Below are 15,689 nucleotides of genomic sequence, written 5' to 3'. Positions count from 1 at the left end.
GGGAGTGCGGGTTAGCATCTTGAATGTGACTCTAGCTTCGATGGGGAGCCAGTGGAGTGTGCGCAGGTGCTGGGAGATGTGGCAGTGTCTTGGCAGGTTGGTGACCAGGCTTGCTGCAGCGTTTTGGATGTTCTGTAGCTTGCGGGTGAGGTTTTAGTTTATTCCGGCATAGTGCATTGCCGTAGTAGAGCCTGCTGGTGACCAGGGCATAAGTCACTGTGTTTGAAGGAGATCCATTTGAAGGTCTTACGTAGGAGGCGGAGGGTGTGTAAGCAAGAGGACGAGACAGAGTTACTCTGAGTTCAGGATGATTCCCAGGTTGCGTGCGTGGTCCGGGGGGGCGATGGGCGGGCTTCCGAGGGCAGGGGGCCACCAGGTGTCGTTCCAGGCGTCTGGGCCCATGATGAGTACTTCCGTTTTGTTGGTGGAATTGTAGTCCTGGGCTTACAATACGTAAAAGAATCCTACCAATCCCAGCATGCAATGAAAAAACTGTACTTGATGAGTTATGCACAGGACTGGGGAATCTTGAGAACTCTCGATAGTTGGAATGATAGTCCAGTTTCCTGCACTCCGCTTCACATGCTGGGACCACATGTGGCAGCCTTGTGCGCATAGTGGCACTGTCAAGACTACAGAAGGAAAGTGACCGCATGAAGATTACATAGTCTCCATGGCGACCAGCAGAGGAGGTGTTGCTAATACGAAGCCAGTTCAGAAAAAAGCTACTCGTTGCTGGTACTGGGCATTGTTTTCATTATTTCTCTGCAGGAGGAGCAGTGCTTTTCTGAGACCTGCTTTGGCCCCATTGAAAGCCATTGGATTGCAGGATGAAATTGGTAGTCGGTAGGACTGCTGAAAAAAAGCAGTAGCCCAGCACCTAAATTGATGGGCTGGCAAGTTTCAATAACAGTAAAAGTAAGATTAGTTTTCTGTGTAGTAAGTACATTCAAACATTCAGTCTGCTCCATTTACGAGCATTGATTTCATCATATGCACTGACTGTGGACTGGTGGCATCCATTGGGGGTATTCAGATTGTGTTAAAATCTAATCTCTTTAGTTTGAACATGTATCACTTTAAGATAGACATTGATTTTCCATTTCAATGTGAGCTTACTTTTCCAGAGATCTTTTTTCGTGAGATTTATGGAATGTGGCTTAGCCACTTGGAAGCACCTGCTAATTCTTTAATGTAGCACAACAGAATTCCATGGGGGATATTCTCAAGAACATGTGATAATTATCGCAAAATTAGCTTAATGCAACTCATCACATTGCAGTCCATCGAGGGAAAAAAAAAACGCTGCGTTAACTTTGTATTCTCAACATGGCGGTACCATGGAATAGGCTCACGATCACGCGTCAAAAGACCGCGTTAAAATTAACGCGATGCACCGAGGAGTAGATATTGCCTGGCGCGCGGCGGCCCGTAGGGCACGCAGAGAGGGCCTGGATGAAGCAGCGGGTCGGGTCCGTGACTTAGAGGAGCGATGCAGTGCGAAGGGGGATGAAAGAGACGTAGGACAACTACTACTAACGCAGCAGGCTTATGCGTCTTTACTCCTTGAGGAGTCACGGCAGGTGTGGCTGGCTACACAGAGCAGAATATACCAATGGGGCGATAAGTCCAGCACGATGCTCTATAGGCTCTGCCAGGGCACTTTCCAGGCGCAGGACCTGCCGGGTCTTCGTGATGAGGCCGGGGATTCCTTGTCGGCCCCTGAGGAGCTAGCAGACAGTTTTGCGCGATACTATGCGGCCCAGTATGCCCCTCGGGAATCCCTCTCAGCAGAGGCCATTGACAAATTCCTTGCAGATCTTCCGCCATGGGCAATTTCGGAGGAGGGACGGAATCGTCTCGAACTCCCTCTGTCGGCTGAGGAGCTGGGAACGGCCCTTGGTAAACTGAATGCTGGTAAGGCCCCCGGGCCCAATGGGTTCCCATGCGAATTCTTTAGGAAATATCATCTTCAGTTGGGGACGTACTATAAGAGGGGGTTGGAGGCGGCCAGGGATTGTGGCCGCTTACCGGCGGACAGGAGACATGCTGAAATCGTAGTCTTCTGTAAGCCTGGGAGGCCCCCCGAACATCACGAATCTTATAGGCCCATATCGCTTCTGAATGTTGAGGCGAAGATATTGGCCAAAGCACTCTCCAATCACCTCCTTCCATATATCACTGACCTTGTCCACCCAGACCAGGCGGGATTTATGCCTCGTAGAGCGACGAGGCACAATATTAGGCGTGCACAGGTGGCGGTAGAGGCGATGCGGGCCACAGAAACCCAGGCAGCACTCCTGCTGGCCGACATAGATAGGGCCTTTGACTCGTTGAGTTGGGTCTACCTACATGCGCTCCTACCTCGCCTGAATCTTGGGCCCCAATTTCTATCATACTTGAAGTTGCTGTATACCGACCTGACGGCTTCGGTGAGAGTGGGCCCTTGCCATGGAGCCATTAGTGGCGTGGGTACAAATAGACGTACAAATGCGAGGCTTTGAATGGACGGCGGGACCTTCAGACAGAATCGCGCTATATGCAGACGATGTTCTCTTCTTCCTCACTGAACTAAATAGGTCAGGGCCGAGGGTCCTGGAAATAATGCGGGTCTTCGTGGAAGTGTCGGGGCTCTATCTAAATTTGCGGAAATCCACGCTGTGGACACTAGGAGATCGCACGGAACTGGGGTCCTGGGCGTCTGCGTTGCAGGAGGTGGCGGGCCCTTAAGTATCTTGGAGTGTTCCTGACTGACTTACCTGGGGTCTCTTGGGAGCGCAATGTTGTTCCTGTCTGGGACCAGGTCCGATCGGAGATGAAAACATGGTCCCATATGCCCCTGAATATGTATGGCCGCTCTGCCATTTTCAAGATGGTGGCCCTCCCGCGTCTGCTATACCAACTGCAGAACCACCCCTACCCTATCTCGCCACAGTGGTTTCGACAGGTCAACTCTGCGTTCGACAGGTCAACTCTGCGTTAGGCCAATTCCTCTGGGCCGGGGGTGCGGTGAGAGTGGCACTCCGTACCTGTTTCCTCTCCACATACTGCGGTGGATTGGCGTCGTCAGATGTTTTGTCCTATTATCAGGCGTCTCACCTGTTGATATTGAACGAATGGTGGTATGGGGACCGGGGAGACCCAGCGTACGCCCTAGAGAGGCATCTAATGGAACCGGACACCGTACACACTATATTGTATTCGGCTGGGAAGAGGAAGAGGTTCCCAGTCGTTACTCAGGTGGTTTTCCAGTTTGGCGACAGGCGTTACGCCGTATGGGATGGTGGAACAGACTGACGGAGGAAACCCCATTGTGGCAGAATGGTCGGTTGCCGGCTCTGGCGTCCCTACAGGGGTTCCGCCGGCTGGGACGTGATAGGAATATCGGTGTTGGGCCATGTTATGAAAGGCATGACCCTTAAATCGTTCCTAGAGCTGAGGGAAGACTATGACATGCCCCAAACTCAGTTCTTTAAATATTTACTATATACAGTTCCGTCATGCCATCTCACCCGCCTTGGAAGGCCTGGACTCCTTGCCCCCTGGAGGCTAAGGTATTCATGGGAGAATTGGAAGATAAGAAGATATCCCGCATCTACCAGACGTTAGTTACACATTGCTCCCCTTCCCTAGATAACCTACGGACCGCATGGGAGGGGGGCGTGGGTGAGCTGGAAGAGGAAGATTGGAGAGAAGCCCTTGCAGCCCCAAGAGGAGCGGCTATTGCCGTATGCCTACGGTTTATTCAATTCAAATATTTACATAGAGCTTACTATACTAGATAGAGGCTGTGGCGGGCTGGCCTGATTGCGTCCCCTGAATGCTTGAGGTGTGGTCGGGAGGTGGGCACCTTTATGCATGCGGTGTGGTCATGTGGTGCACTGGAAAGATTCTGGTCAGGTGTATGAGACTGTCTGTCTGAAGTGTTGGGTTGGGAGCTTCCCCATACGCCGAAGTTGGGCCTTCTACATGTTATGGAACAAGTGGGTGGTAACATCTATAAACGGCATTTACTGCTTCTTGGCCTTACAGTAGCCAAGAGGGATGTGGCTCTAGCCTGGAAGGACCCCAGGGCTCCCCCGGTTGGAGTATGGAAAAAGGGTTTAGATATCTGCATAGGGTTGGAGCGTCCAGTGTTTGAGGCCCGCGGCTGCCCCAGGAAACACTATAAAATATGGAGGAGATGGGCAGATTACAGAGGACTGTGGCTGTAGCCGCCAGTGCAACATGATGTTGATGCAGGACAGATGCGCTTAGATCCTGGGTGAGGGAGAGTATACATTGAATGTTTCATAAATTATCTTTTTTCTTTCTAGGAATGTGTGGACATTGTGCAGGGGTTTAGGGTGGGATCCGGGTGGGGGAAGTTGGTGGGGGGGGAAGGGGCGTGGGGTAATTGTTTTCCTTGAAACCATTGTATAGATTGCCTTTCAGAGAATGTTGCTCATCTGCTCGCAGCTTCTCCGGTGTCCGGAGTGCTGCGTCTTCTTTGCAATCTCTCAATAAAAATTTTGTTCTGAAAAAAAAAAAATTCCGCGAAGCCGCAGAAATGCGAAACACACATGCAAAAAAAGTTGCAATGAAGCTAATCGCGATACAAAAATTAGTGATAACTAGCGACAGAGCTGCAATTTCCACGCGTCATGTGGGAAAATGAACCATAAAAGCAAAACAAAATCAAAGGGGAAAAAATTAACTGTGTAGCACCTTAGATGCACCCGGACCGAGTGCAGAGGTCAACGCAAACCCCACAAGCCCCACAGACCACCAGCAAGGAACCTCGGGGTCAGGGAAGGCCAAGGAGAAGAGAAAGAGGAAGACTGGATTCAGCTCGCAGGAAAACCGGATCAGCGTCACGGAGGTGACCGAACACTGCCAACAAGTGTTTGTCGTCTCCACTGTGTCATTGGCAACACAAACGGAATTATGGCATTCCACGTGAACAACGTGAATGCAGTCGGAGTGTCTAGGAGGTCAATGGAGGAGGTCAAGAGACGCTGGCATGATGTGACAAGCCAAACCAAGCACATACCTGTTGCCAACAGGAAGGCAGCAACTTCGACTCGAGGTGGGAGTCCTGCGCCACAGGAGGAGCTGGAGTAATTGGTGACCACAGTCATCAGTGTGGAGACAGTGCAAGGAGTCCGGACACAGCTCGATAGGACCTGACACAACATCAACAGGGTGAGTAACGACCAGAGACTGGGGGGACGGGGAAGGACGGCACAATGGCAAACATACACAACGATGTGTAGCCCCCTGCACAACCACAATGACCCTGGATCATGTCCCTGATCCCCGTGGCACACTGCAGCACACATACAAACACCAAGTAGGCCCCCGTCCACCATGTGCCCAAATTGGTCCCAACCCACACATCAACAATCCCACAACCAACACATGCACAAGTGCGAAACCCTGCAAATATGCACATTTGTGAGCCACACTAACAATGCAAGTTGCACTACATGACGATCAGCATGGCTGTAGTACAATTATCATTACATTGTGCACGCCACAACACTGATGTGCCTGAATGTGGACCATACCCGGAAAGGAACAGGACACATCCATGTGCACAAACAACCCCTGACGTCAACAATACATCTGCAGACAAACAATGCACAAGAGGACAGTACCGTCCAAGAGCACAAATGACCCAAGTAGCCAACATCTCAGCACCATAAAAGCACAAAAGTCAAAGGCACACCGCCTCGAAGGGATAAGGGGCGGCAAAACCACAACTGCAGGGGCGACTCTCCCACAATGCAGCACACACCCTTAGCAAAAACAGCACATCCACATTGACGACAATGTGGTACAAAGTGCAACACTTACACTGCAGAACAGAGGACACAACTGGGTCCGCTTGTGCATAGAAACTTGACAATCACATCTGACATAGCAGGAAATTGTGAGATGAAAATTAAACGTGTACAAACTAACATCCGTCATGTAGTCCAAATGTCCACTGTCCCGCATCAAATTGTCAGCACCTCCCAAACAGTCACAATGGGATGTATGACGTTACAACGCAGGCTATTACAACGCCTACCTTTACAACGCAGTTTTTACATCGCATACCTTTACAATGCATAGTGCTTAGAGGTGCTGGATAGTGATAAGTTTAATTTTCTATTCCAACTCCAGTCCCCGTGGACACTAGGGAAGGTGTTGGATAGAAAATTAAACTTATTCCCTATTCTAGAGTGCCCCCCAGCGCAATGCGTTGTAATGGTTTGCGTTGTAATGACCGCGTTGTAACGGTAGTGCGTTGTAAAAGTTTCGTTGTAAAGGGTGTTTACCGTCACAATGTACATTGTCATACAGTCTGCATGTAAACTTGAACAATGCGCCAACATACATGTCAACACAATGTCAAAATGCATCTCCCCTTCACATTGCAGAGGGACAAGCAACACCTCCAGCAGAGCAGAACAGACAAATCATCTGTGATGCTGAAGAGGACCTCCACACCTTCAACACCGACGCCCTACAACAGCTCATGGACATCTTAGGCAACCCACCTCCAGGAGCAGGTCAGCCCAGCTGCATCGAGGAGACCCCACCCCCTGCCCAGACCACACAGCAGGAAGCACCTGCCACCACAGCTGGCTCCCAGCACCTCACCAAAGCACACATCGCATTCTAAGGCCAGGTGTTGGACTGCCAGAAGGAGGTGGCCGAACAGGTGCGGGAGGGGTTTCACCTCATGGAAGCTGAACTAGATCAAATACAAGGGTGTCTAAGTCCCATCAGGGACCACCTACACTCCCAGTCGGAGACCCACACTGCGACAGAGACACATGCATTTGCACATTTCCAGAGGCCGGGGATAATCATTCACACCCCCACGCTGGACCTGCCTACGCCGGCCCAGTCCACTCCTCTTATGAATTGAGTGGGGAAGACAAAGCTACATGTCCAAGGTCTTACCCGCTGCCTGTGGTGACATGGTTGTGTCCGCTGTACACAGCACAATGTAATGTTGTTGGGCCCAGGGCCCTCATGCATACATTATGACCACACGGACACACTCAGATAGTTTGTGGAACTGGCTATGGGCACGTGCACCCGGTACATTTATTGCCTGGGTCACATGTACAGTGACCCCTGTGCTCGATGTGTGTGGGGTGAGTGTAAGCCAGCTCTCACGGAGTAGTCGGTGCTGGCAACAACTTGAACAGTGATCACTATTAAAATGGAAAAGAAAACACCAGCATTACAGACACAACTGCGAAGCATCATGGTGGTAGCCGGAGAGGGAACAGAGGTCACCTAATATGCAAACAGAAGTGTCCGTGAGTTGCAGCGCACTGAGGTTGGGGCACTGGAGCTGAGCGTGCTCATGTGAATAAATTGTCTAGGATTGTGGCCCCTTGGTATATTCCTGATGCTGCTGCAGTGAGGTGTGTTACACCTGCATCATCTTCCTCATCATCTTCCCAGGTCTCCCACACTGCCTGAGGTGACAATGCTGCGTGAGCTGTCCACAGCACAAAACTCAATCAGAATTGGTCCATGAGTTGCGGTGTACTGAGTTAGTGGCACCTGAAGAGCTGTGCAGGGTATCAAGAAGATGATGGCATCCACGACAGGTGTGAGCAACTCTGATAGTCTGGCAGTAAAACTCTTTCGACTTTGGCAGTTGTTGGTTGGAGGTGGTCCTGGCAGTGGTGGCGTGTGCATCCTGCGGTGATGCGACGTCCAGGCCGGTCTGGACTCGATTTGATGTGTGAGCCCTGGTGGACCGCAGTTGAGGCTGGAGGCAGCGGACAGCGCAGGTCCACAGACACATGGCGTTGATGACCCCAAGGCCATCGACCCAAAGGCCATCAAATATACTATCAGACAGGGTCCCTGACTTGAGCTGCACAGAGTTAGTGGCCCCGAATGCACTGCGGCCGGCATAGGCCCACCACCACGGGTCAGTGACTTGCGGTGCACTGAGGTAAGGCCGCGCGAGCTGAGCGGGTCCTCGTTGATGTCAAAGGTGAATGTCGCAAAGGGTTGTGGTGAACAGTGAAAGGTGTCCTTACAGGGCATGAGGCAAAGGGCAGAAGCAGGCAGAAACAGGCAGATGGAGGAATGGAATGCTACAGCCCCACTTTTTACTACCAAGTCCGTATCACCAACATGATGATGAAGACAACTCCCAGGCTATTGACTCAGATGCCTCCTAAGTTCAACCAGAGAGTGTCCATGAATGTCGGGGCATAGACTTAGTGGCACTGGAGCTGAAAGGCTATGCAGTCTACGATGAAGCCTGTACAATGATATAAACTCTGCCATAAATAAATACAGACTCCGTTAAAAATGTGTGACCTACTAGACCGTAGTGTAGGCCGGAGGCAGCGGTGGAGTACGTCAACAAGAAAGGAGAACTGTGGGCCTGTGTTGCGGAGGCCGAGACGGTCTGAGGAGGCTGCCAAGGTCACGAGCCTCAGGCTTGGAGCTTGCACTGGCACGTGGTGGGCCCCCTTTGACACACGCCAGTGTCAGCAGGTGAGCAGTGAGGCCTGGGTGCTCAGGAGCAGGCAAGACGGGTCTGGGGACAAGCGGCCTGGAGTGCAGCAGGCGCCCAGGATCGCAGGCAACACCGCTCGCGGCGACAGCGTCGGCCTCGTGTGCGGGGTGAGAGGCGCCGCCCTGGCAGACATGTTGGGCATTCCGGAAGAGAACCACACCCAGAGCTACATGCTTTTTATTCACACCCCTAAGCTGGCCTGGTGTACCTCGGGAAAGCCCACTCCGCTCACGCTCACAGGGGGGACGTAACAAGCTACATTTCCGTGATCTTCCCCACTGACTGGGGTTACATGGTTGCGTCCACTGTACTTTACACTCCAAACACCAGCAGTGTATGTCGACATGGATATGTCTGTGGTCGGCATACTGCAGTCTGTCCAGCACATCCAAGCCACACTTGGCATTGTGTACATTCTTATTCATGGGTCACTTGCCTCTTTCGCACATGCCTGGTTCCCACCTCCCCCCACAATCTGCTGTTGTGTGGCTGAGGTGCCGTGCCGTTTATGGCTCATATCCATGGCTAACCCAGGTTACCACAGTAAGTTGTGCTGTTGTGTCTGGTGGGAGGGAATGTTGTTTGGCATGTTGTATGAGTTTGTAACGTGTGCATTCCCATAGTTGTGAGTTGCATGATTGTGGAGTTGGGCTGTGTGATGTGTTCATTTGGTAATTGCCAACGAGCAGAGCATTTCCGTAGGTGCCATTCTGGAAGCGCCGGTTGATGATGGACTGTCGGAAGATGTAAGAATCATACACACAGCCTGGGTAATTGGTGATGACATTGGTGAAGAGTCCCCGGTGGTGCACTATTGCCTGCACATTGATGGAATTTGTGTGCTGTCTGTTGTGGTAATTGTGTGCAGTGTCGGCAGGGGGCAAAAGTAGGACATATGTGCAGTCAATTGCTGTTCCTGCGCAGTGTGGGGGTACTGAAGGTGCTGGGGTACCAAGCTGATGATGGCATCCAAGCCAGTAGTAATGAACTTTGATGGGCTGGCTCCTTTGACTCAGTCAGTTGTTGGTTGGAAGGTACCAGAGGCCAACAGATGCAGCACAGCCAGCAGTTTTGTCTGAGGTGGGATATTGGTTGTAATGGTACCGTCAGCATGTGGGCAATGATGGTCAGTATGCGAAGGATGGTTGTCCTTTTGTGCCTGTAGTGGGCAATGGCATCCTCTGGTGTTAAGTCTGTGAGGCTGGTGCGTTTCCTGAAGGTCGTCTGACTTGGTCTGCGCTGCCTCTGTGGTAATGCGGGGGGGGGGGAGGGGTAATGGGGGAGGGTGGCGGTGGGTGCTGTTGCCCTCTTGGGGCTCCGGGCTGCATGATCACTAGCTCCATGGCATCTGTTGTTCTTCAGGTGTGGCTCTGGGCTGGGTTCCCTTTTCTGGTGCAGGTTGTCTTTCGACCAGGTAGTGCAGGTGTTAAATTCCTGCTGCTAACGCACCTTATCGCCTGTTTTGGGATCTTATTACCGATTTGGCTGGTCGTTGTGAATGTTGCGGAGTGGTGTTGAAGCTTTTTGCACGAGAACACCTACTCTGCATCTCATTAGCGCTAGTTGCCGGGGTCATCTGTGGCGATGTTTTTTGCGGCTGCTATCACAGGTAAACTGGTGATATGGGCTGTTAGCACCAGCTTGTGAATGGGGGCGATACATTTTTCACGACTTTGGCTGCGATAAAGTGCCGATAACTCAGCAATAAATCCTTGAGAATAGGCCCCACGTTTCCTACTTTAGTCTGCCTGGACATATGAAAAAAGACAGACAAGGTACTGTGACATTTATGGCCGCCGCACCATAACAAGCATTTTAAAAGCCAATAGATTTGGCGTTCATGTGCCTAACACATGCAGATAACATTAAACATGTCTGTTTTTGCATGTATTATCTTCATTGACTTTTCCAATACTTATTTTCTTGCAGGTACTCTGTGCTCCGGTAGCATATACACCTGTCTCTAAATATATTCTGAAGCAATACTCAGAGAAGTCTTTACATTTATCCTACATGCTAAGACGGTTTTGTGTAATCCCTCCACTGTATACTGAGTTTCTCTATCTTTTTACTAACTGCAGGAAAACAGTGGTCATAGCTGTACATTCAACAATAATTGTCTTTTAGTTATGATGATGAGAATATATATCATTCAAGTTCTCCATTTTTAAAAGAGGCACAAGGGACCTGAAATGTACTCTTCCCTCCACCCCGACAATGACTTTTGACCATCACTAGAGAGAAAAAACTTACTATGATCAGCCACTCAAGTTCCATAATGATATGTATTACTCTGACTTCTTGACTAGACAATTTGTTGGCTTGGGCAGGGGCACAGCTCATAACGAAAATAATTCACTGACTCCCAATCCAAGTCATGTCATAGATCAAAATAAAAAAAATGCTTTTTCTATTTTTATGACACTCTGTACACTTAATGACCATCTCAATCTAAGCCTGGTAGATGCCCTGCTCAGACATTCATGGCTACCTTCTCACTACTCCAAACAATTACCCTAATGAATTTAGTAGCCATCTAATCACCGAATGCAGCCAATTGTCTGTGCCGAAGTGAGTGTCCTGCCAGCAGAATTTACTAGGCTTGTGCAGAAAGGTTCACTCTCTTTATCCTCACTCGAAAATGGCAGTACCTCTACCTTACTTCATTCCTCCATGGTAATATTGAATTTTGGTAGTGGTAGATAAACCCCATGTCGCCCAACAGTGCATACATGAAGACACTAGTGAGACTACATCCAATACTTCTACTCCATTGACTGTATTTAGTTTAGTGCTGCTTCTTGGTTAAGCCCAATGAACCCACATCATTAGCCACTATGAATTCAGAAAAAGCCATTTATCTCTGTTGGGCACTTTATGGTTAAATTCCTGTTGTCAATAGGCTTCAGCCCAATGCATTGGGCAATGGCCACCTCTTAAATAGCAAAGCGCCTGCTAAGGTCCAAACCAGGCAATATTTTAATTTTTCTCCTATAATGTGTCATATGGATGGAGATCGTCTGATCTCCCTCAGATTTCTTCCATATGGCATTACAATCTGTTCATCATATAATATCCATATAGATTGATGAAATGCTATTTGTCAATAACACAACTGTTGTTCTGGGAGAGATTCCCTCCAGTGTACAAAAATTGGCCGTTATTATGGTCCCAAAATCAAGTATGCCAAATTTGCAACATTTACACTTGCAGATGTTGCCTGCAGCACTAATGAGCCATAGGGAGAACTTGAGATCTGGGCTTACCAATTAAACATCTTTTCGGAGCTAACCTCCAAGCTCCTTTGGAGACACTAACCAAAAAGCTATCATTCTGGAATAAAATCTCCTTATGGACTGTATGTGAAAATTCCATGATCTCGCAGTTCTTTTATATCTTTTAAAATATCAAATGTTTAATCCGTGGGATCCAGTTGAAATGACTGGACTGCTTGCTCATTGCTGTTATTGAGCGGGCAATGTGCCAAATGTGAAACTATTCCCCTTACCCTTTTTCCACCAGATGATTGCCCATCAGCTGGTGTCCCATTTGATCAGTAAAAATACCCCCAGATCTTTGTCCAGATCTCACACATTGTCCTAGACCATAATTGGAGCTACTTTAAGTAACTCTGTGTCAGACAAATATATGTCATCATGTAGCATGCAATGTAGTTCTGCCTCACACTCCCCAGGGTGTTTTTCCAGACATACTAGTTTCGTTTAACTTGGCATTTTCCTCCTTCATTGACATGGTAGAAATATGGTATCATTAAATGCCTCCTAATTGATGACTTTTGTGTGAACGTTCACGCTTCCTAGGAACATATCAAAGTCTAATGAAGCAATAATGGACCGCGCTTGTTACTTTTCCTCACCACTGCATCAACCCTGCTGCTGCAAATCCTATCCAATCTCGGAGAGGGTCCCAAAAATTCAAATGATAAACTAAACAGTTTACTTGGGGCCATATATGTCCTGACTGTCAATCCAGCCCTAGAGAGAAAGCAAAGCTAGTCGCTCTCTTGTGCTGTCCCACCCTAGGTATGGAAATGCCCTTAAGGTCATTGTCAGTGGTCTCCTGTTATAGGCAGTGTTTTTACATGCCCATGTATGTATGAGAGATGTAAAGCCCATACCTAGCTATGAAACATAGGTACACTGTCCACAGGAGGTAATAGTACAAATAGGGGAAGCAGATTTCTGGGCATTCATCCCGAAGAGATATTATTCATTATAAAGATGGCAACACTTTTAGTGGTTGTGAGAGCGTTGTATGGCTGTAGGAGATTGTTGCCCTTGAGGACAGGGGGTAGTTGTAAGCTGAGGGTGTGAAGGAGCTTTACAAGCACTACTTTGCTGCTGTGAATAGATTTTATTAGGATATTTCGTATACTTGATAAATGTATGCATCAATCCAGGCTTACCTTGTTTGCTACCAAAGTGTGAAGTTTAGTCATTCTTTTGTTGCGTATGACCCTGTAAAAAATCCTACTCCAGATTTCTTCAGAGAACTATAATGGGGGATTTTAGTGACTTTTAGGCTGTACTTTGGTATAGACCTGAAATATGCACCTGCCCCTCTTTGGCACACGTTACACTGAGGATGCCCTGTACTTCCTCGATGTGAATGGCCATCCTTTGTCTAATGAAAGAAATGGTCTTGCCCTTCCATAGTTATTAATTATGATACCTTGTTCTACCAGTATCTTCTATCTGCACTACTTTATATTAGTTTTTTTAACTTAATATACAAATATTTATAAAAATGTTTGTTGATTGGATGCTTTAATCCTTTTCCTTCCCCTCTTTCGTGTCTTTAGCTGTTTCGTGGAGAACCCTACCAATTTTAGAGGCACATATTATATACAAGGACATAGTACCTAATTCTTGATCAATATCAAATTTAAGCTCTTCTGAGCTTAAATTCGGTTTGGGTGCATAAACAGATAAAGCCAGCTGGTGATCTTGAAAGCTATCATTTACAAAACGTGTGTTCTAATGCTACTGCTATTGAATGGTCGTAAGTTGTTCTCTGTTTACCAGACCTCTACAGGGTACCACTTTTGATGACAGTTTCTGGCTGGATCTGAACTACCTTGAAGTAGCATTGGCTGCCCAGTCTTGTGCCGCCCACTTTACAGCTTTACTATATGTGGAAGTGTATGCAGACAAGATAAAGCTGGATGACGAACTGAGTAAAAGGTAAGTAGAGTGATGTGTTAAGACAGCATTGTATGGGTAAGGGATGCAATGTGTGTCTTTTTATTGGTGACTGTGTCAATTTGCCTTGAGTACCACTGTCCCATGGAGAGTTAAAAAAAATCGAGGAGTGGGTTAAACAAGCTCATTTTTAATTATTAAGTATAAGTATTATTGTGTTGTTTTTTTTAAATTGCGCCTATTATTGAATGAGGATGTATATGCATGTGTTGGTGTGATTATGTAATGGAATAGAATGAATTAATAGATGGTGTGTTACTCTATAAAATGCATGCTATATTTGTCGCAACAACCCATACTAAGCCTGAAGTGAAATAGCCCAGTCTAAAGATCAGATTCTTAAATCCATCTCCTTTCCTTTCAAATCACTTTGGAGCTCAACCCCCCAACAGACATATCTGAAAGAGACAATTAGTTATAGATTCCTTACCTTAGAATTCACCCCAGGCACCAGACTGAATCCGAAGAATTTTTTCGTCAGAAGTACCATCGCGTCAAAAGGTGGTGTCGGTCGTCTCTGCGTACCTCGTGAGCGTCGTTTACGATGGGATGACTTTGCGGTAGCAACTTAGACGCCGCCTTCGTGCGCTGGCTCAGTTCTTTCTTTTTCCGCGCACAGCCAGCGCAGATCCGGAGAGAACAGTACCTCCAGTCACTGTTTGACTGACTTTTTGCCGACTTTTGTTGATGCCGTTTTTGAGTCTTCGACACCTGGTGCACATCAGGGATGCCTGATTTCAAGACTTGCGGTTCCTGCCGACGGTTGATGTTGGTGACAGATCCACACCACGTGTGCATGTTCTGTCTGGAACTCAGCCACAACTCCAAGTTGTGTTCCGACTGCCGGACCATGAACCCGAAGTCTTTGCGGGAGCAGTCCCGAACCCTTCTCCAGGCCCAGTAGTCCACTCTGTGCCGCTCTATGTCCTGGTCGCGTGGTAGGTCGAGGGACTGGTCGCGGAGCCACCACCACCACTAATCTTCTTCCAAGTCTTCGCACTCTTCTTGTAAGTCGAAGCACAAGAAGTAGTCGAAGACGCATCGTCGCTCTTTGACTTCTCCCCGTCTGTCGGGCTACGCGACGAGGGATGCGGGTTGTGCCTCTCCCGCGGCTCTGCGTGCGGAGCCTGCTGGGTCGACTCCGGGTTTCCCTCCCTTCTGTAGACTCTGTGCTACCCCAGCCCAGCTTCAGAGTTTCTACGAGGTGATGCAAGCCATCTTTGGGCAGCCCGACTCTGCCAGTGCGTCTTCGGGCCCCGCGGACTTGGCTGGGGGACCTGGGCCTTCGACGCCAGCAGCTTTGGCTCCGGCACTGCAGGGTCCCCTCGGATTCAGATCTGGATTGTCACCGGTCGACCAGACTACGCCTCCCCCAGCACCGACTCCACCGGCACCACGTCCGCAGCCGACGTCAGTTGTGTCCCCAGCCAACATCAACCCCGGCCTCCACCCGATGTGGATTTGAAGCCAGGCCAGCGTCGATGGACATCGGTTCTGGCACTGATGGGTGCTTTTGTGCCTTTGTTCCACCCTGGTTCTTTAAGGCCAGATTGGCAACCATAGGAGGGTGAGGCAGACTGGGAGGGGTATGGAGACCCTCTAACTGACCAGTTAGACTATGATCTGGACTGGCGAGAGGAGTTAAGGGATGCGAGTAGACTGATACTTCTCCAGACCATGGCATCTTGTCTCCTCCCACCATGGTTACGGAGGAGGGAGCGTCGGACACAGTGGTGTTGCGTAGGGCGACCGAGGCTCTCAACCTCGAGTTACCTACGGTAGCTGTCAGGACTAACCTCCTGACAGAGCTGCTTCACTCTGCTGCAAGCTCTTCGGAGCCCCTTCTGCTGACTCTCTCACTGACATCCTGTAAGGCACCTGGTCCAGGCCCAACACAGCGGCTCCTGTGGATAGGATGATCGCCCGACAACATCCCCCGG

At 49.0% G+C, this 15,689-nt stretch overlaps 1 protein-coding gene across 1 annotated transcript in view; it reads left to right on the top strand.

Moving 5' to 3' along the window:
- ATM (ATM serine/threonine kinase) overlaps positions 1-15,689 on the top strand; it is a 1,399,724-nt gene that overhangs the window by 920,338 nt on the left and 463,697 nt on the right. Inside the window, exon 39 of the mRNA XM_086935231.1 lies at positions 13,573-13,731. Coding sequence (XP_086791357.1) covers positions 13,573-13,731 — 159 coding nt within the window. The remainder of the gene's footprint in view (positions 1-13,572; positions 13,732-15,689) is intronic.

Source organism: Lissotriton vulgaris, chromosome 8 (assembly GCF_964263255.1).
Source record: "Lissotriton vulgaris chromosome 8, aLisVul1.2, whole genome shotgun sequence".
NCBI lineage: Eukaryota > Metazoa > Chordata > Amphibia > Caudata > Salamandridae > Lissotriton > Lissotriton vulgaris.
This window is presented reverse-complemented; position numbering and strand designations above follow the sequence as displayed.